Source organism: Protopterus annectens, chromosome 1.part1 (genome assembly GCF_019279795.1).
Source record: "Protopterus annectens isolate FY-2018-M chromosome 1.part1, PAN1.0, whole genome shotgun sequence".
Taxonomy (NCBI): Eukaryota; Metazoa; Chordata; order Ceratodontiformes; family Protopteridae; genus Protopterus; species Protopterus annectens.
This window is the reverse complement of record NC_056726.1, coordinates 1,884,044,583-1,884,067,777: the sequence shown is the minus strand read 5'-3', so window position 1 is coordinate 1,884,067,777 and position 23,195 is coordinate 1,884,044,583. Positions and strand designations below refer to the sequence as shown.

At 41.2% G+C, this 23,195-nt stretch overlaps 1 protein-coding gene across 3 annotated transcripts in view; it reads left to right on the top strand.

Moving 5' to 3' along the window:
- Positions 1 to 21,706, top strand: part of TMEM244 (transmembrane protein 244) — a 418,478-nt gene extending 396,772 nt beyond the window's left edge. For all 3 annotated transcript variants that reach the window (XM_044085024.1, XM_044085007.1, XM_044085016.1), the window contains one exon: positions 21,350 to 21,706. In XM_044085024.1, coding sequence (XP_043940959.1) covers positions 21,350 to 21,444 — 95 coding nt within the window. In that variant the 3' untranslated portion in view covers positions 21,445 to 21,706. The remainder of the gene's footprint in view (positions 1 to 21,349) is intronic.
- Positions 21,707 to 23,195: the final 1,489 nt, after the last annotated feature.

The window sequence follows — 23,195 nt, the reverse complement described above, 5'->3', positions numbered from 1 at the left end:
TGTCATTTTCTCACAGATTGTGGACATCTTTGAAAGTCAGACTGCAGAAAATGGGATATCAAAATCCACGTTGACGTGGGAATTTGCTATTCTACATATTCCATTGATTCATCTTTCAAAAGTTGATATTCATGTTATCATTTTTATTTGCTCATTACTAAAACTTTATATAATACAAAATTGGATTGATCGTTCTAAATTAAAATGGATTACTTTCCAGAAAATGGCTTTTAAATTTATTGATGCTCAAAGATACTTAGGTGGAAGTCCAAAAAAGCTATTAGAAAGGTTGTGTTAGAAAAGGTTCTAAACATATTAAATAGTTAATGTTAAATATTTTTTTTTTTTTTTTTTTTCTCTCAGGTTGCCTAACTTGTATATAGTGTACATATGGTGTATGTTTTATTTCTAAATAACTTATCAAAATCTCATGAAGGTTGTTATCACTAGATGAATTGTTATATGTTCATTTATGCCTTCTTGTTATGTATAATCTTTTAATTGTCTTGCTATTCATATAATTAATAAAAATTTTTTGAGAAAAAAACAGTGCAGTAGTACACCAGTTGCCTTTCACATGTCAGCTGCTGATATTGGCAATATCACACCTGCACAATTACATACTATGTTGACAGCTACATACCACGGACACACCTTACACATGCATAAACTAACAGTGTACAGAACAGTCAAGCGTACATATGGCATATTACCTGCACGCTCCATGTCGTGTTGCTTTGTGGATCCAGCCTCCATCATAATGCAGGTGTGTTGCTGTTGATGTTCCTGGGCTGGAGCCACAACACTTAGGAGTAGCCCCTCCAGTCTGGTGAGGGGGGGAATGTGTAGCCACCCCACCTCCTGTGGCGACCTGTTGCCTGTGGATATCCGACGCACGCTGACGGACATTTCTGATTAAATCACTACAGTGATGTCGTACCTGCCCATATGTCCTATTATGCATGCCAATGTCATTTACCCTACGGACAAGGTCTTGCCCCAGTGCAGCCCTCTCCTGCTGATTCTGGCTGGTGCAGGAAAACAGTATGTCATAATCCCACACCAGGCTCTGGTGTATCTCTTCATCTTCTGCAGCAGAGTAGGCAGGATTTTGCTGACGCACCATGTCCCTGGAAGAGAACACAAACAGGATATCAGCAGACTATGTCAGCGATATATGGCACACATACTATACATGATACTCAACTGTAGTGATATACTACTACTCCCATATATAGCACGTGTGTGTCTCTTGGTGGATACACAAGTACATGGCCAGATATCAGTGCTCAGCCAACACCTGTGCAACAATACCTGCCACATTCCATACAACATAGTAGCATGCCCCATCGGTCAGCACACTGAGACAGGTCCAATGCACAACCTCACTCTGGGGGTTCATACCAAGGTACTGTATGTGGAACGCCATCCACTTGTGTGATCTGGACACAAATTACTTGGCCTGGATATACATATCCCACCACCACCACCACCAGCACAGTAGACTACTTTGATATATATGCGATTAGACAGATATTCACTTGTTAGGACTGACATGGTATCCATGCAGCCCACTGGGCCAGTGGAAGCCACAACCCACACTGCTGACCCCTTTGCGAATGCTTCCCACAGACATCCCAAAGAATGCATGGAACATGCACACACATTTCTAACCCAGACCCTGTGCAGAAAGGTTAGGCATCCTGTCTAGTGGACCCCAGACAAAGGCAGATTGTATAACGATAGAAGGAGGCTACTGCAGGACAGAGCAGATTCACATAAAAGGAAGGCATCTGTGGTCAGCACTGGTAATAAGCTATGGTCTCTCATAACAACATCCATGGCCTACTCTGGGAGGGAAATGGCCACGAACACTATAGATAACCACAAGGCCTTCTTCAGTTATGTTAGACATATGCACCAAACGCCTCAGATATGCTCTGAGTTACTACACACCTACTTAACATTCACTGAACACACAGATATTGGCAACATTCTGGCAGACAGGTTCAGTGCACGTATCCCCCCTCCTTCTCCCCCACACTTAGAAATACTTATCACAGCTGAATGTAACCTCCCTATCATCTCAGATGTCCAGGTGAGGGCCACCCTCAGCAAAGCAGAACACACAGCATCAATGTGACCTGATGGTATCCCTGGATGTGTGCTACGTGAACTCCAAGAGGGGATACAACCGCATATAAGACTGATATTTAACCTTGGCCATACTACGGGATATGTACCTGAACACTGGCATACAGCAACAATGGTCCCACTCCACTAAGGAGGCACCTCTACTGACCCTGGGAACTACCACTCCATAAGCTTAACCAGCCTGGTCTGCAAAGCTATGGAATGATTCATTATGGGATGCATATACAGCGATATTGGGTACCTGCAGACATTTGATCCCACCCAGATTGCCTTTGTGATGGGCTGATCCTGCCTTTTGAACCTGGTTGACCTTCCAGAACAGTCACTACAGCCATTGATGAGGGCAACGCAGTCCATACAGCCTACCTGGACTTGCCTAAGGCCTTCAACACAGTACTCCACTCAGGCATCATAGACAAGCTCATTAGCTTACATGTTACTGCATATGTCACATGATGGGTTGCACACTGATTGACATACAGAATCCATAATATCGATATTGTGGGAGCCATGTCAGACTCAATGCCAGTCACATTTGGTATCCCACAGGGCTGTGTCCTAGGACCCCTCTTGTTTGGCATTTACTTCTCAGATGTGAAAGCAAACATGTGCGGGTTGTGGATGACAAAGTTCCCAGATGACTGCGAACTAAGCGCCATAGTCGTTACACCAGCTGACACACACATCCTACAGACAGGCCTCACTGAAATAGACAACTGGTGCCAGGATCATGGCCTAACACTGAATGACATGTAATGTATAGTCATCCCCTTTGGGTGAAACTACATGCACACAACTTATCACATGGACATACCTATAGATACAGACCAATGACACATATGGAGGCTTCACAGTATGTACACTATTAACTTGTTACTTTACATTACCTGTGTTTGTCGCAGCTGTTTGCGTTACCGTTACTATAGCTTCCTGCTGCTGCCAGCCCAGCTTGGTACTGACACTGATGACAGCTTCAACCTAGTTTGTGTAACGTGTGTTTTTCTTTGTGTTCTTATTTTCTTTTTTTCTTTTTTTTTTCCTTTCTCTCTCTCTCTCTCTCTCTCTCTCTCTCTCTCTGTCTGCCTCCAGACAGTGCAATGAAAGTATTGCATGTGTGGAGTGGGAGTACAGGATGCTTTTGTAGGTATCTGCATACGTCCATGTGATGGCCTCTGCACCAATTGTAAGCCAGGATTTTCTAATTGCATGCAGCCAGTTGTGTACTGATTGCAGTTCTCACTGTGATTTCAGGACAGTGCTATAAAAGGGTATGTGAGATAGGCGTTGCCCTTTCAGATTGTAAGGGTGGGGACCATGCTGGTATGCTGTGGACACTGTTCTGTGAGTGTAAAGGTTAGTATCTCTCTCTCATGATTTAGGCTGTGCTGTAGATTCACATTTCTCCATTCCTCTGTCCTGTTTCCTGTACTAAGTGTGTATGCACACTGACACCTACAACTAGATATATATATATATATATATATATATATATATATATATGTAAACATACATACATTTATATATGTACATTAACTGACATTATTACCTACTAGCTACCAACTAGCATGGCTGTTTCTGTTCACACACTACTATTATAGAAATCCACTAGATTTGACACTAAGTATACATGACATGCTTTGTGTACTACACATCCTATATTCCATTTACATTCATTCCTACTATTACATGATATATTTATTTTAGCACAATGTTCTTGTATAACAGTCATGGCTTAGTGGTAAGTCATGCAGACTACTGTTTCCAAGGTCCTGGGTTCGGGCCTGACAGTGGGATTTTATTTTGCTTTTGAACTGACTACAGGGCCTGTCAATCAGAGTGACTAAGGCACTTTTAAGCAGTTGTAACCGGGTTAGCGCTGGTTTGCGCGGAGCTCCTGCATGCGCACTGGTGTTCAGCTCCGCGCACACCCGCTTACAACTGCTTAGCAGTGCTTACTCTGGCGCACACCCGCGCTATTTTCTTTGAAAGAAATGAAAATGGGGAGACAGGAAAGTGGTGAAAAAGGGGTCACAAAGAGGGTAAGACAGTAGGGAAACAAGCTTGGGTTTTGCAGGAGGGATGTAGGTAAGGCCCATAGCTGCCCATTTCTTCATCAGCAACAGCTGTGCATATGTTTGTAATTTGGTGTGACATTTGAAACCTTCCACCCCTGAGAGAGTTGTCAGGACAACAATAATACTTGTTGTACAGCCAATTGTAATTGATAGTTTCCATGTCCAGCAGACATGTGTGCGGAATGGGCAGCTATGTATGGGGCGTAATTTTTTTGTAGGTACAGAGTGCCCTTTTTTTTTTCTTTTTTTTTTTTCAGGTGAGAGTGATATGTCAGGTAAATGAAGTCGGTATAGCTGGGGTTGGTAGGTTGGGTAGGTCAACAGACAAGACAAACAAGACGCATACAGGGGCGGTGTATGACACGTGTGGGGGGGGTTACACAATTGACGGGGATGGATGTTTGGATATCCAGAGCCCATGAGCCCACAGATGGCAACAGTGGAACTGATATCCCCACCCATGGGCAGTTGCCACTGTTCCTTCACTGGCCAGGACGGGGCTGTGCTGGGGGCTGTGTAGGCCGGGCAACAGGCATGCCCATAAGTTGTGCCACCTGTGCCTCAAGCTGGCATAGGGGCCCAAGAACAGAGTCCCGGATCTCCCTACGCACCACAGTCTGGACGCTACGGAGGGTGAGTGGTGGTTCTCCTCTGGCCACACTTGCAGAGGGGGGATGGGCCCCATCCCCTGCAGTGCTTCCACCCGCAGGTGGCACAGGGCCACCGGAGGAGGGTCCAGACTGGGCACTAGTGCCAGGTGCACTCGCCAGCTGAGGTGGGAGAAGTGGGTCCGCTGGAACCCGCCTTCCCTGTCGTCCTGTGTTTTGCATTATGTCATGACAGTTTGGGTTAGTAACATACAATACCATTCGCAATTAGTTGTAACAGCATGCATTAGTATTCCCATTAACCAAACACCCAGATATTCACACCATTGAACAGCAAGCATAACACATGCATAATTTGAACAGCAATACACAGTCCAACAACATGCAGGGTTGATTGATGGCAACAGGCCATCAGGTTTGGATGTATGAACAGGGCAGATGCATCAACGTACATTCAAATATTTATGACCCAACAGGACAAATGTCCAGGGGTGTTATTTGTGATTGCACATACCAATTTCACGTGGAATGGATTATATGTGGTTATAGGGTGGGGTGAAGAAAATATTAACACCTTTGAATACCAATACATATGCTGTACATTTCTAATAGCTGCAGATATATACACACTACTGTTCTAACTACAGTTTCCTATATGATAACTACTTCAGTTTGGTGATAGGACTGTTACTGCTACATCAATATACATTTTATTGTTATTCATACACGTTCATATCTGGCTTTGTTCAGCTACATCATCCTGCTACATTTGCTTTATATAGCTATAGACAACTGTGGATGTTTGGTATTTCAGACAATCATACTATCTGCATATTGCAGACTGAGAGCAACATATCCAGATTTTGGGATACACATTCCAGCTGCAGCAACACTTTGAACACATTTCGCAGTTTGGTTCTGCTTGTCACATTCATTTCATTCTGTACTGACTGCAGTATACTTTATTCAGGGGTTATTATACTTTATTGGTGGATTCATAACTTTTTCTCACACTCTCTCACTTGTTTTCATTTTACTATTCAGGATGGTACTTACTTCTAGGCTTTATTGACATGTTTTACTTGTAGTTATTACAATCCTTTCCAGCAGTCTCACTTCTGTCATGTTTCAGTATTTCAACAGGGATATATTTCACACATGTGATTTGCTCATCTTCTGCAGCTGTACTTTTCAGCCTGCTGCAGGTTGAGTACTATTAGATTACAGGTGGGGCATCTTTATTTCAGACTTTATTTCAGACATTTTCATTTTTCTGTTTGAATTACAGACTGCAACACACTTTTGTAATCAAGCAATACTTGCAAACACTCTTACGCTGTTACTTGCACATTTTATTACTTAGTGACTACACTGCACTCTTTTGCTAACTGTCATACTTTTATATTTCTTTACAGTTACTAGGAGAGGATTACTGATCTGCCTGGTGGCGCAACCGCACCAGCCTATCGCCATAGGCTCTGCGGTTCGCAGAACGGACACCTGCAGCTGTAATATAAATGAAGTAATATTGGAATACACATCTCCATAATATCAGCTAGTTTAATTTCTTACATACATAATTAAATGTAACTTACTCAGTAGTGGGGCGTTGGGCATTTGCCGGGCCTCCTGGATCCAAAGGTTCAATTGGTCCTGCTTACATCTCTTCAGGTCCGCATGGTGGTGACGGACCTGCTCACCAGTCCTTGGAATCCCTGTGAGATCATGAGACAACCGGTCCCATGCCTCAGCCCTATATGCTCCCCACAGGACCTGGCCTGCATGAGTTGGGCCTCATGATTGTGGACTAGGAGCCAGACCATATATCTGGACTCCTCAATGCCCCACCTCTGTGCTCGAAAGCAACTACCCTCACCTACTCCTGACATTCCAGCTGCAAGTTAGTTCTACAATCGTTTATGCTGTGTATTCCTGCCTATGGGGCTTATATATGCCGTTTTTCCCGCACTTATCTGTGATTGGCCATTTTGGAATTATATCAACTTCACAAAACCTGCTTTGTCATGCTCCACTTTCTATTCATTCCTATATATTTGCTATTACTGCATTTCTAAGTGCAGCTGTCATGGCTTAGTGGTTCAGTACCTTGAGTATGGTGCATGGTATCCTGGGTTCGAACCTGGCCACTGCTTTTTATATTTTATGTCTGTCTAGACAGGCTAGGGGGTGTGTCTGTGTAAAGGCAGTTTTGTTACAGCTTGCCCAACGTTGCCCGGTGGTTAGCTTATTGGCACGGTGCGCAGCTCCGCGCAAACGGGTTACGCTGGTTTATGCTTCATTTGGCTGTCAGCACGCATATTACGCTCAGCTCAGCTAGGGGCACACAGTTTCAGCATGTTAAACCACTGCTCACCTACGGGCACTCATTTTACACCTGTTAAACCACTGCTCACCTACAGGCAGATGCACTCACCTTGTTAAACTGTAGCTCAGCTATAGGCACATCTGGCATTTTTTATTATTTTGTTATCTCACATTTCTTCAAAATAAATGGCCTATTTCATTACATTTTACATAAAATATAATTTTATATGTGTACATATATGTCAGGGACTTGTTTCGTGCTTATTTTACTAAAAATAAAAATTGATGTTGTGGGGGCTCGAACCATGACTGCCTGCTCTTCAGCCGACGTCTCTACCGCTACGCTATTGCTTTTTGGCTTACTTTGTATAGTTAGTTCTTATATGCTTTTCCACTTACTGCTAACTGTGGCTGAGCTACGGGCACGCCCGCGCAAACGAGCACACTCATGGGCAAACATCTTTACAATTTAAAAAAAATATAACATGTTCATTTATATATTTTATGTTCATAGTCTGTGGGGGCATGTGTTGTGATGTGTTGTGTTTATTCACATTTCCATGGACTCTGTCGTGGGTGTTTACTTTGGGCACTTTTACTCTTCTGGGGGTGTGTCCGCTTGCAGGGCTCGACCTACGGACACGCCCCCTACTGTCTTCCATGGACCATGTTAGCCTTAGGTGTGATTCAGCATGCCCTCATGTATATGCATGACATGCTGACGTCACACCGTTTAACTGCAGCCTCCGTGTAAGCCTTGTATCTCTTACACGGAGGCTTCGTGAATCCTGCCCTGTGTCTGTCATATGTGTTTACAGTTTAAGATGTTCATCTTCTCTCTGACTTTAATTTGTTCTAACCTGAACGTCTGTAAAGCATGTCTGGATATAATTCTTGGTTTAGTAATTTTCTTACATGTTTATCAGTGTAGAGTCAGCATCGAGATTAAAAATAAATATATATATATATATATATATATATATATATATATATATATATATATGTATATGGGTCTACTTCATTTCACCTAACTTCCAATTCACTGACTCCCATTTGACTGAGACCAAATGACTGAAATTTCATTTCAGTGACACTTCATTTCACTGACAGTTCATTTGACTGACAAGTATTATTAGCAAGAAAATGGAATATGCCCCCTTCCCCACTGTAGTGCGACCCTGGAGTTAGAATATATAGTTGGGGTGTGGGGGCACAGCCCCCAATGGGGGTGGGGGGCGAAGCCCCCCACTTACTTTTCTTTTACTAAGCAATATTATATCAAAACTTAACAATATCATATGCCCCCCACACACCCCCAACTATATATTCTAACTCCAGGGTCGCACTACAGTGGGGAAGGGGGCCTATTCCATTTTCTTGCTAATAGTACTTGTCAGTCAGATGAACTGTCAGTGAAATGAAGTGTCAGTCAAATGAAATTTCAGTGAGATGGGGTCAGCGAAATGAAAGTCAGTGAATTGGAAGTTAGATGAAATGAAGTAGACCCATATATATATATATATATATATATATATATATATATATATATATATATATATATATATATATATCTATATATATATATATATGTGTTTGTGTGTGTGTGTGTGTGTGTGTGTGTGTGTGTGTGTGTGTGTATATATATATATATATATATATATATATTATTTTGTGTTATTTCATTATTATTATTAAGCAGTAGTTCTGTTTTTAGTCCATATTTAGATATATTGTGTTATTGTAGAGCTAGGGGATGTTATGTTGTCGTATCTTGCCTTCATTTATTGCTGGTTGGGTTTGGAACTGAGGATTAGTTTTGACTCAGCCTTATACAAAAGCTCAAGAGCTTCCACTGTTTCGTGGCTGTACCCCATCCCATCATGCTCAGGAAAGATTACCCAGCTCACATTTGCTGCTAAACAAGATTGGGTGTTTCCATGCAGGCTCTAGGCTAAGTGGAATATTTTTCCTGTTTATTATATTAATATTGCTAAAAATTTTCTATATTGTATATCTCTCACAATTTAGACTAGTGTTTCTAGTACTTTGAGTGTGTTCATTGCTGTTGTGTGTGCTTTTCTGTTGGCCGTTGTTCTACCGCTAGGCCTGTTTGGTTTTTCTCCCTATCCCGGTATCAAAACTCATTTAAATTAGAGAGTTTCAGGTTGGTATTACTTTCCACTTCTCATTCTGTAGTCCTTTTAAGTTAGAGGGCTCACTTTGGCCTGTTTAACTTAGAGGGCTTTCCCTTCCCCCAGTCTGTTGTAGGAGTTAGTCATTTTAAAGACTTCTCATCCTGTCTTGTTGTTCGATAATTTAGAGTTAGTTGGTTGCAAGTTAGTGTTTTATATATATATATATATATATATATATATATATATTAAAAAAAAAAAGTTGGTTTTGTGTTTTCCTAGTTAACGTACTTGTCTGGTTGTTGACTGGTGTCAAGACGTTTTGTTGGTTTCTTCTAGTTTCGTACTTGTTTGGTTGTGTGTTGGCTAGTAAGATGTCTAAGGATACTAGAGAATCAAAACCTTTGGGCTTTAAAAAATATAATAAATGCAATCAGAAAATGTCACTGACTGATGGACACACCAAATGTGTGTATATTGTTTGGGTGCTGTTCACCTTCAAGAGCCATGTTTCTTCTGTCATGCCTTCAGTTTAAGAGTGTTAATGGAGAGAAGGAACAAATTAATTGTTAGAGGTGTGCTGAAAACTCCTTTTTCCGAGGCTTTAGAAGGGAATCAGAGTTCCTCAAAAAACACTCAATAATCTCCATCTTCTAGATCTGAAAAATCGACAAAGAGGTCATCTTCTGCTACTGCACTATCAGAGCCAACAAAAAAGTATGCCAAGGAATCATCTTCAGACCCGAAGGCTTTTGAGTCCAAGAAATCTCCCTCTTCGGCTCCCATTGTGATTTCAGAGTCGACAGAGTTCCAGTTTTGGAGCCAGTCCCCAGTCTTGGAGCCGGTCTACCCAATTCTGAGATCTCCTTTACTACAGTCACTAAGGTCTCCAACCCCATCCTCTCGATCCTCCAGAAGCCTTTCGGACGATGATGTGGAGCAGGTGGTGAAAAGACTTTTACGGACACCATTGCTGGCCAAGATACTGTCGACTCCAACCAAGAGGGATTCAGGGCCGACCAATATCACTTCCCCTTTGTCATTTCCTACCAGAGTGCTTGGATCCAATTGTAGTGGAACCATCGGTGCCGAGGTCTCCTCTGGGATCTTTGGGCTTGACCATTGCTCCAACCTCCTAGGTTCCATCGGAAGTTGAGGGGTCTAGGAGCCGATGCTCTCCCTTTGGGTCCAGGGAGAATAGTCGGACTGGACAGTTGTCTAGCCCAAGTCTACCTCTTGGGGCTTTGGCGCGGGTGAGCTCAGTGCCTACATCAGCCTTTGAGCCCACTGCCTTGGTTCAGGGGAGGCTTTCTGGTTCTTCAGAAATGGGAACCTCCTCAGAGCCGGGTTGGGGGCCTTTCGAGGTGATGAGGAGAGTGCTGTCACCTCAGATTTCTCTGCTCTCAGGTCCAAGTACTCTTCTCCCCAAAGTGCCAGTGTCTGTCTCAGTACCATCGCTCCCACCCAGGCGTGGAGACCTGAAGCCCCAGGATGCCCCACTGGGCGAAGCGATCTCTTACAAAACCTTTCCAGAGTACCCCTCTGAGGAGGTCCCTTGGAAGAGATTGTGCAAGAGGAAGCATCTAGACCCCCCTGAGGAGTCCATCACTTCAGGCATGCACAAACCTTGATGAGTCAGAAGGGTCTCCACAGTCACCCTCTGAGGATGTCTCTTTTGCAGACATCCTAGAAATCCTTAAACCAGATGAGTCTGTGTATCTGGAGGCGTTCACGTTTTGCCATTTGACCAATTTATAAACGTAGTCAGTCGGAAGGTGTGGGGCTCTCAGGATTCAGTGGAACCTGTTCCTAGGAGGCCAAATAAGTTCATCACTGCGCCCTCAGATAGGGAGTTTCTCAGCAAAGTTGTCCTGGTAGATGCTATGATGGTGGCGGCAGCCACCAAGAAGGAGTTGTCGGAGACATCCTCATCTGTCCATCCACCGAATAAAGAGTCTCGAACAATGGACAAATACAGAAAGCTTATGTTTTCTTCGGTGTCCTTTGCCCTTCGGTCACTGAACTACCTGACCCATTTCACTAGGCTTCAAAGGGATCTCCTAAAGGAGCTAGGATATAACCTCCAAGGTTCTGTAGCTGCAGGGGGTCTTGGACAAGTTCTCCTCCCAGCTGTCCACCTTAAACTCTGTGGTGAACTCCTCCATGCGACTTATTTCCTACATGGCCGATGGAACGGATACAGGAATTTCCTTAAGGAGACATTCCTGGGTGCGCTTATGCGATTTTGCAGAACCCTTCAAGTCTTCCTTTATTAATGCCCTGTCTTTGTTCAGGGCAAAAGTTAAAGAGATCCTAACCAGGTGTGAACAGGAGGGAAAGACTCTGTCACTGGAGTTTGTTTTTCCTTCCCCACCAGACCTTATCCCAAAGGTCAGAAGGGGGGAAAACATATGGTTTTGTAAGTCCCAAAGAGCTTTCCTGGATGTACGTGTTGATCCCCCCCCCCCCAGGGGCAGAGGGGGAAGTAACAATGGAAGACACCGACCATGCAGTAGAGAGGTTCTGCAGAACCAGGGTGACATGGATTCCTTCCTTGGTAAACCCTTTCAGCACTCTTGAGAGGAGGTCTGCCTGTCCATCTCTGGAGGCAGTCAGCGGTCACTTGTCATTGTAATGCCTGGCTCGAAATAAAAGACAAATGGGTACAAACAATCATATTCAGAGGTTACTACATACCCTTTTCCTTCCCCCATTAGAAAAAAAAACAATTCCAGATGTTCCACCCAGTCAAGGGGATCACACAGCTTTGGAGGTACAAAAGTTGCTGGAAAAAAAGAGTCATCCAAAATCTCCTCGCAGACCAAATTGGATCTGGAACTTACTCAAGGTTCTTTTTAGTTCCAAAGAAGGCAGGGGACTGGAGGCCCATTCTAGATCTCAGCAGACTAAACAAGTCCATCAAGAAGTCAAATTTCCGGATGATAACACTGCAGTCGATACTCCCCTTTCTGGGGAAAGATGATTGGATGTGCTCGATAGATCTCCAGGATGCATACTACCACATAAAAATGGACAGGTGATCCAGGAGACATTTATGCTTTCGGCTGGGAGCCAATCACTACCAGTTTTGAGCTCTGCCCTTTGGTCTCACTACAACCCCCAGAGTGTTCACCAAATGCATGGCAGTAGTTTTCCAGGTGTTTCCATACTTAGACTGGCTCCTAACCGCCACCACCAAGCATCTACTAATAACAGCGAGAGACACCACCATTCATCTTTTTTCTTCGCTAGGCATCACGATAAATGTTGAAAAATTTGCCTTGTTGCCATCACAACATATTGTATTTATAGGAGCAGACTTAGATACACAACAAATGTTGGCCAGACTTCCCCCAGAGAGGATTCTAACCTTACGTCATCAAATCAAAAACCACGTAACCAAAAAAAAAGAGTTCAGGTGAAAGTTGTTTTGAGAGTTTTGGGTACCATGCAGCAGCAATAACCTTGATACCTTTAGCTCGTCTGCATATGAGGATTCTTCAGTGGCTACTATTCACCCATTGGTCCATGCAGGAGCTGCCCATGTCTCACAAAATTATCATAACAGAATCCTGCAAGAAAGACCTGTGCTGGTGGCTTCATTCCACTCATCTGACCTTAGGCCGACCATTTATCTTTCCACAACCAGTAGCCACAGTGACCACAGATGCTTCCCAGATGGGGAAGCACTATGTAGGGAAGACTGTCCAAGGTGTCTGGCAGGAAAATGAGAACCACTTGCATAGCGGCATCCTAGAGATGAGAGCAGTGCTTTTGGTGTTGCAGGCATTCCAGGACTCCCTTCCACTAGGAATGATTGCAATACAAACAAACAGCATGTCATTGATGTGGTACATAAACAAACAAGGAGGAACCAATTCTTACTCCCTGTGTCGAGAGGCTCAAAATCTATGAAAATGGGCAGTCTGTTCCCAACATTTTCTGACTGCAATGCACATCACACCAAAGTCCAAAGTGATAGTGGACAAACTCAGCAGAGCTATTCTGATGCCTCTCGAGTGGTCCCTAAAACAGGAAGTTGCGGAAAAAATTTTCTGCAAGTGGGGCCAGCCTTGCTGCAACCTTTTTGCCATGTCCATAAATGCCAAATGCAGCAGCTACTTTGCCCTGATCCCCCCTCCGGGGGAGTCACCAAGGGATGTACTTATACACGATTGGCCCACGGGGTCTCCTCTATGCCTTTCCCCCATTTCCTCTGATTCCCAAAGTCCTTCAGAAAGCCAGCATGTTGAGGAGCAGCTTGATACTCATTGCCCCATACTGGCCTCATCTGATTTGGTTCTCCTTCCTATGGCCCCATCTCCAGGAGGAGCCTTGGATTCTGGACCCAGCTCCAGACCTCCTGACTCATCCATCTGGAGTCACTCCATCCATCTTTGCAAACCCTCAGATTGACAGCTTGTTCCATACATAGCCAGGCTTCCCGATATTTCCCCTGCTGTGAAACATATTTTGATTTCATCCCATAAGTCTTCAACCAGAAAACTGTATTCTAGCAAATGGAAACGATTTTCCTGTTAGGCTTTCAACAACCATATTGATCCTTTTACTGCTTGTATAACAGCTGTCTTAGACTTCCTAGCTAAGCTTTTTGATAAAGGTGCAGCAGCAGCTACTGTTCGAGTTCAATTAGCTGCTATATCAAACTATCATATTGGTGAAATGGGACGAAAAATCATGTTCCACAGGCTTTGCAAAGCCTTTTTGAAAGGTACTTTTCTACTAAGACCTCCAATAAAAGAGCCACCAGTGCCATGGGACCCTTTCCTCCTTTGAATCTGCATCAACATGCAAGCTAAAGTTCTTAACGTGGAAGAAAATATTCTTGGTAGCCATCATGTCTGCTAGACGGGTATCAGAACTTCAAGCATTATCAACATGTCCCCCTTACATGTTTTTTCACAAAGATAGTTTCCCTGTGAATTAACCCTTCCTTTCTCCCAAATGTTTGTTCAGTAGCAAATTTGAACCAATCCATCGACTTACCTGTCTTCTTCCCTGATTATGGCAACAAGTCAGAGTACAAATTGCACCAATTAGATGTACACAGACAGCTACATTTCTATCTGGACAGAACAAAGATATTCAGGAAATCAGACCAGCTGTTTGCATACTTTTCAGATCGAAGGTCATGCTTTCTAAGTGGATTACTGACTGTATAACCTTTACATACACATCTCAGAATAGAGAATTTCCAGGGAAAGTGAAATGTCATTCCACAAGAGCTATAGCAACCTCGTTGGCTTTTCAAGCAAGACTACCCATCATACCTCTCAACCGTACCGAATTCTTCGGTATTTACTGGTTCTCAGGGCAAAATAATGGGGCGCAATGAATTCCCGAGTGGCCCCTTTAATTCCCGATTTTTTTGCTTATTTTATTTATTTATTTTTACAACTGTGTCACCACACATCACTAGCTTACAGGGGCATGCGGGATGACATCAGCTTTGTTGGACTCAGTCAGATTGGAGGGAATATAGCAGCAACGGCAGGTGCGCAAATTTAAGTTTCAGTCTGCCCAGCATACACCCACATGCCGCAGCCCAGCTAGGTAATAAAAAAAAGGTTGTATTGTTCTAAGCTTTGCTTTCTAATTCAAATCTGCTAATTTATGCACATGCCCGCTTCGGTGTATCTTTCATAATTCAAATGTGCTAAGCCTGCTTTCTAATTAATTGGCAGTTACTGGCAGCAACTCACAGTTCTGTGATTTATTTATTATTTAATTAGAGTGGTTCCACTCCAGTGTGTGTGTTTTATTTAAGTAGAGTCTGCAGAGTGGGTTTTATTTAAGTAGAGTTATTGGCAGAAGCTCGCAGTTCTGTGTAGGTCTGTGTTTTATTTAAGGGGTGTCTGTGTATATGTGTGTGTGTGTGTGTGTGTGTGTGTGTGTGTGTGTGTGTGCGCCTGTAGAGATCTCTCTTCGCGTAAGTGTATTTTATATTTTTTTATGTAGTTTTGCTATGGTACACAATTCTTGTATATTTTCTGCTAAACTTTAAAGATGAATAGATTAATATTAATAAAAGTATGCAGTGCAAGGAGCAGGAGCGGTAATCTATTTCATAGTGTTGTAGATTGTCTTTGTTGTTTTTGAACGTGCATTATGTTGCGCGGCCTTTGGTTCGCATCAGATGAGTCCATTTCCATATAGTATTAGTAGCACTTGTTTGGTTTGTGCATATTCTGTGTTTTGGCATTTTTGTAGTGCGTGCAGCAGTTTTAAGGATCTCTACATCACAGTGGCCTGAGTACATGGTTTGGGGTATGAACTAGTGAGAAAGAAGGTGTTTTTTTATGTGGAGGCGTTAGCTTTCCCTTTTAATGGTTGCAGCAGGCAGACTTACTTATGTACGTAATAAGGTCTAATTGTTTTCCTGCACCTTTATTATATCAGTGGTGCTGTTTTGCGATAAGTCTTTGATTAACATTGTACTTTGCGAACTAAACTTGGCACTTTTTTCATATGCCTATAAAGAAAAGCGATATGTCTTTGGAGAGACCTTTCTTGCAATCTCATAGTATCTGCAGCAATTAGAAGAGAGTTAGCACCCCCCCCCCCCCAGTATCCACTCCCAGGAATTTTCCTTGAAGACATTATAGTAGTTGCGATGATTCAATTTTCCATTTTACCAAAGAACCCCTTAGATGATTAGCTGTTAGTTACATGTTCCAGGAAGAAACTCCTTTGGACCGGAGGCTAAGTGGTGTTTTCTTACATTTAAAACAAAAAAATATTGAAAGGTAATGGCATTGTTTAGCAAACAACTAGTATCGGATGTATATTTCTTTTTTTAACTAAAATTCAAACTTTATTACATTAATAAAAAAAAATAAAAAACACTTTAATTCTTTGCACTTTAGTAAGTGTCAGAGTTGTCAGTATCATATTACATTAAACAGAAGAAAAACTTTGCATAAAAACTATACACTACTTGTACTTTTTAATGTTTCACTAAAATGCATCACCTGTGTATTACTCCATCCTATTAGTCATCCTCTGATGGTATATTTGCACTACCTGCAGCCATGGTCATTGTCAGAGTTGAAGTTCTGCCTAGTGTAGATGCTAAATGTTAGCAGCCTGCAGGACATCTTTGTAGCTACTGTCTGTGCTGCATTAGTAACTGTGTGTGAATGGTAAGACTGGTTATATGGAGGCTTCCATTTCAGTGTTCCACTGTTAACTGTGCATGTTCCTTGTGGAATGTTGAAATAGATATTGAATAATAGGTGATATAGTGGCAAGGCTCCTTAGTATACCTAGCTATCTAAATTGCAGTAGCACTTTTGTATGGTAGACCTGCCCTCCCCTTCTGCTTTCTACTTGTCCTTTGTGGCAGCTATTACCCTGGATATTCCCATCCTACCGTGGAGAGTTTTTTGTAAATGTTACTCTGTACTTGACACATGGAGTATGCCTATGTGTTTACTTTCTTAGTTTTCTAGGTTAGGGCTACAGCTATTTTGTTCTGTTTATGCCATGGGTACACTTGTTTGAGTCCTTGATACAGCAGTAGTGTGGAGCTTCGGTGTAAATGGGAAGTACTTTTGTTGTCCTATGTTATAAGGAGGCAGTGTTTACATTGGAATGGGCTTCATATTATTTGTTCATAGTTCGTGGTAGCCCATGTATGAGAGAGAGAGAGAGAGAGAGAGAGAGAGAGGTTTCCAATGAATAGCAAACATGGGGCATTCTCTCTGTCATATGTAACTCTTGGGAAATCTTCATAGATGAATTTTGCACAGTAATGGTCAAATGATCTACTTTGTTCCATTATTCTGACACCTTGCTTGTCGACACTGACTGAAAAGTTTACTTGATTCTAATTATCTTTTGACCTCATTACTCAAAGTTACTGTTGCTTGTGGCTTAACTCTGTTGCCCTTATTGGTAGTGTCCTTTTCAGAAACGTGGTGTCATACTTGAAGGAAGCAAATCAGTAATTTCTGCTTTTGCAGCTTGTTTTCTATCATTCATGGTTTGGACCTTAGGCTTGTTTTGTAAATGTTATTTAGATTTTTTTGTTGGCTCAAAGTATTTTTACTCAGAAGGTCTGCAGTAGTAAACAGAAGTGTTTTATGCGTGGTTTGGTATGTTTTCATTCCACTGCATAAGGTTTATCTTTCCTGTAGTTCAGTAAACCCATTTATTTGTGACATTTAGGTAATTAAATCCACTTTCAAATTTCACGTTAACCTTTTTATGTATTTATTTTTTGTTGCAGTTTTGGCTTTTGTTGCCTGTGTTAGTCATCTGGATTGATGAAATAAAACAGGCACTAGAAATGCAGATGCAGCAACCTCTTCATTAGTTATAGATCTCGTTAATGTGGAATTATTTAGATAAATTTGACTTCAGATATTGTGTGCATATTTACTGATACTGGTGGATTGTAGAAGTTTGAGTAGTCTTTTATGAAATGTTCTGAATTGGGCAATTTTGACATTTTTGGTTCATGCATTTTGTTTCATTGCTTACTGGAAAAATGTTCAAAACAATAAATTTAAAACATGCTCTAACAAATGTGCTGTATTATACAAAGAATATAATTTAATGCAGTCAGGAAGGTGTATCAAAGAACGCATGTATGTTTCGTGTGCAAGGGGCCTATGACTTGAAAACAGCCCAGAGGTAATTTTTATCCACCACTGGCCAGGTGCATTTTCTTTGAATGTAGGTTTCAGTGCTGTTTCAATGAATGTGAGTTTCAAGGGCAGAGAAGTTTTAATACTAAGTCTATTTTCATTGTGAGACTGTATTGATTTGTTTAGCAGATGTCTATTAGTGTTTGTGCTATAAAATGTAAAATAAAAGTTTTAAATGAAATCCAAATAATCACTGTAGAAGTAAAGCAGTATGCACATTACACTGTTTATGGTAAATGGGGCAAAATAGTCAAGTAATGCGACATTGGAATGGCTGCGGGGGACTCTGGGGCCATATTTTGATTGTCTGTTCTTCAGGTTACATTTGAAAGTTGGTATCCCACAATCCCATTTGAGTGGGTGTGGTCACATAATTATATATGCAAATTTTATGTTAACCAGCATGCAGATTTGTACCTATTTTTTGTGGGCATTGTCCAGATTTTTGATGTTTCCAGGTTGAGAGGTATGCTACCCATGGATTCAATTTGTGCAGCAGCAACATGGGTAAAGCCTCATATCTTTATCACTCATTACAAAGTCAATTTGGCCTCCAGGAACAGGGCTTCCTTTGGGTCTACTGTTTTGAAGAGTATTTTCCCTTGAGCCACCCAAGAAACAAGGTGCTAGAGACGCTGTTCCAACCAGCAATGAATGAATGCAAGATAGGACAACATAACATTAAGAAGTTATGTACTCACCATAATGTTCCATGTTTGTTGTTCATCTCACCTTCATTCTTGCATCCCACCCTCCTTCCCCCACCTTCTCTCCTGGAGGATCGAGGGGTGTTTTGCAAATTGGATATGATGTCTCTGAATCTCTTCTTAGTCTTTTCTGGATATGGTTACATGTTTAGAGATAACTCTAGTATCTGCAAACAAGATCTGGGTAATCTTCCCTGAGCATGATGGGATAGGGTGTAGCCACTAGCCGGTGGAAGCTCTCGAGCTTTTGTATAAGGCCAAGTTGGAACCTATCCTCAGTTCTGAACACAACCAGTAATGAATGAAGCCGAGATGGGCAACAAACATGGAATGTTATGGTGAGTACATAACTTCTTATTTACCTTGCTTATGATGAAAAATCTCAGCTGCAGGATTATTACTGGGATGTCATTCTAGATGTGGGAAGAACAGTTTACATTTTTTTTTTTTGTTGTGACTGGCACAACTAATGCTTCTTAGTAGCATAGGAACCTCTGCAGTGAAGGCACACCAGATGAGGAAGCTTGAAATGACAGAATTCAAGTGCCTGAGACAGGTGGTAGGATGCACACTGTGGGATAATCAAAGAAATGAGGACATTGGAGCATAAGCCAAGTAGTCCCAGTTTCAGAGAAGGTCAAGGAGAAAAGAATACAGTTGTACAATCACATGTGCAGGAAGCAGAAGACAGTTTATTGAAGATTTACGACAGACATGGGGAAGATAAGAGGAAACAAAGATGTTTAGACAAAAGATGCAGGACAAAAGACCTATAACAGTCAGCTATGACTATCAGGGAAGGTAGGAGAGTGGCACTGAATTGAGACAGGTAGTGACAGCTAACAAACACCCCTTCCCCATATAGAAAAAAGGAGGTTAATGATGATAATGATGATGATTAGGAATTAGGACCTGCCTAACTTTGTGTGCTATAACAGCATATGAAGCCAGATTTAGAAGCTCATTGCATTAGTTTAGTGAAGGCTTTTGCAGATCTTTTATTCTCTGTTTCACTCACATTGTGTGATTCAAAAAGAGGACTGTAAAGACAATTTGTAATTAACTGAGTAGTTTAGTTTGCACCATCTGTCACTTAGTAAAACCCTCGCTTATGGCAACTTAATGTTTACTTATCATTTATTTATTTTAATGTTGTTTATTTCTTTTAAATTTGATGGCAGTGTTTAATCCTGCTGGGCAGAGTCCATTTCAGAAATATCCAGGAGAAATCCTGCGATTGAAGATTGCAGTATACCTGATACATAATTTCAGAGCAACCTTTTTTTAAGTGACAACCCAAATCATAGCTCATTGTGCAATGGTAAAAATACAAAGCAAATCGTAACATATAGTAATAGCACAATAATGTTGTTTTTGCAGCCATGATTATACAGTAAGCATAAGGTTGCCATGATGTCTGCTGGGGTACCATACTTGAGCTGCTGTGTGGACAGATAGACATTTTTTATGTATTTATTTTTTTTTGTATAATTTTCAAGATGTCAAAAAAAGCTGATCTTATTACTAAGATGGGCAGTTACAGTGGTGCAGTACATTTTTGTGTTCTGCATTAAATGCACCAAAGTGACATGCTATGGTGAACATATCAGCATGCACAGATTAGAAGTGCTAGATGTGCTTTTCTGGATCATGGGAGCACCCATGTCAGGAGCCAATCATTAAGCAGCATGTCCCAAGCCATAGACAGATTGCTTATACTTAGTGCATCCAAATTCTTTGATTCATGCTCCATCATACTGAGATTTGGTTAGCCACAAATTCTCCTAGTAGTATGGTATACTTTTTGTGAATCTAACCCTGGGCTTTGTTATTGTTTATCCCATTAGAAGATGCTGTCTAATTTCATATTATTTTCATAATTTTTGTATAAAACATATAGACCTGTAGTTTTGTTTGTTTGTGAACTAGACTAAGAGGAGAAAAGATTATACCAAGGTCAGTTGTCTAATAGTTAAAGTAGAATCCAAAACATCTGCCAGTAGAATAAAACTTATGCTGCACTTGAGTTTTTTACCACTAAGAGATCTGAAAATTTGTAGAAAATGATTTGTGTGATGCAATATTAATGATTTAACTTGACCTAGGACTTCAGAGTCAGCATTTTTTCTGTGACTTTTAATGTGATGAGACTAATAAACATGCTGTATTGGCAATCACAAATATGCCACTCTGTTTTACATCCATGCTACCCAAATAATTATTTCTGTATTCAGAATATGGGCTTATGCAGGGCATCATTTTACTGTTTCCACTGCTGTTTTTTTTTACCTGAATTCATGATCCTAAGAACGAAGAGTTGCTTCCTAATAGCAACTACTCATTTTCCTTCTGTGAGTTTCAAGTCAGGCCTTCTTGATTTTCCAGGCATAGCATTTAATATATCAACATACTCGTATCTTTTGGATTCATATATGTAAACTTCTGATGATTCAATCTTCATATTCTCTTGTTCCAGGTCATTGTGCTTGCATCCTGTAATTTCTCAAGTCATATTTTTAATTATTGCCTTTTGTCATATACGTTATTACTTTTAGTGCCCAGAACTGTACCTGGTATTCCATATGAGATCTGGCCAGAGTTTTATCTAGTTTCAGAATCACTTTCCCTGGTCTGTTTGTTTGTGAGTTATGTGACTGTTTTTCTTGTCATTTACAGGTAGTGGCCTTTTCCTCATGATCTCCAATGGACAGCTGCTTGCCTATTTTGCTTGCCGCAATGACCACAGTTACCCTACTTTTGAGAGCTACTGATGTCATGTGAAGAAGAAGATAAGCAGCTTATCTGCAGACTCTAGAGATAGAGGTTGCATTAGCATAATTAAAATATTAAACCACAGACTCTAGTTATTTGGTCTGATACTGCTGTTCATCGTGTACTATTTGGTGCTGCTATTTTTCAGTATTATGGCTTCCTGTCTTTTTACAGTTTATTGATGTGCAATATTTAATCAGTTTGTTTTAACAGTATGATACTTGTATCTGAAATCAAGTGGAATAAAACCGGCAGTGTTGATTCTCGCAGCACTAGTCTTTAATTAAGATGGAACTGAAAACAGTAGTACAGTGCATGTGGTCACCCTAGAGAACTTTCCATTGTTTTGGCAGAATGCTGGTGATAGTCTTTGCCACAGTATGCCAATGAGCTAAGCAATGAAAGAGGTGGATCTGCTTAATAGTATGAGTATGGGATAAAATATGTTAGTTTCCTTAGTAAACTGGAATATTCAGTGGCTGTGGTGTATAAAGTAACCAAACTGGCTGAAATGGAAAAGAGTATTGTAGAAAACAATTAGCCTGCTGAGTATTCAGTTATGTTCTAGTTATGCACAGTCCTTTGCATAAATTTAGGGTAGAATTGTTGTACTTCTTGCCTTAAGGGACCAAGCAAGAGACTGAAAATAATTTTAGAGTTTTAATGTATCTGATGTAAATCATTTTTATAGCTGAGTAACTTAATTCAGTGAACCTACACGATCTATGAAACCACAGAGTAAAAGTAATATGAAAAACATAGTTTTGATCCTTTTATGAGCAGCATACTTAGCTATAATCTTGCATTTAAAAATGATATATCATGCAGTAACAATGCTAAGCAAAGAAAATTGCTTACACTTAGTGTTTGACACAGAAACAATAACACAGTAAAATACATCCAGATCATATTTGTTTGACAAAATTGTACAATGCTGGTCATCAAATAAGTTAAGTGAAAACACAGTTTTTTTCATTGCATTTGTTCTGATGGCATTAGTAATGCATAATCTGAAATGTTGTAATTAATCAGTATTCACTGATGTCTTTGTGAAGTAGTATCATTTTTTCCTCTGCCCTTAGAAGAGGTGCCAGCAATTCTAATTGATTAGATGACTACCAGAGAGAGAGAGAGAGCGAGAGAGATATGTGAGTGCAGAAAATATATGGAAATAAAATATGTATGATAATACAACCTACATGTACAAAATCACGTATAACACTAGGGGCAGGATTCACGATGGCTTGCACGGAGTCTAAGAGTTGTGTAAGACTCCATGCAGCCATAGCGATCCAGGAACAGCCCGAAATACCGTGTTAGAGACCAGCTAAAACATCTCTTACACGGGCAGGGCATGGATATGCTAATTACCTCACTTGCAGCCGAAAGGCATGCAAATGAGGTAGATTAGCGATCCACAAAGCTGAAACCAGCCCGTGTACGAGTCGTGTTAGGTGCAGAAATGTACTCAGTTGACAACTGGGTACGTTTCTGCAAATAACACAGTGGAGCCATGTCAGCTCCAAATAAAGTGTGCATATGTGTCAGGCAGCATGCCAATGGCCAAATATGTGGCCATTGGCATGGTAACCCGATGCAATCATGAAAAAAAAAAATATATTTTTTTCAGCGATCAGCGATGTTTAAACGCAGCGCAGCCCGGCGCAAACGGGCTGTGCTATATAAAACATAAAAATAAAGGTTTTAAACCCACAAATGTGGGTTTTATGCAATGCATGGATTTACAATG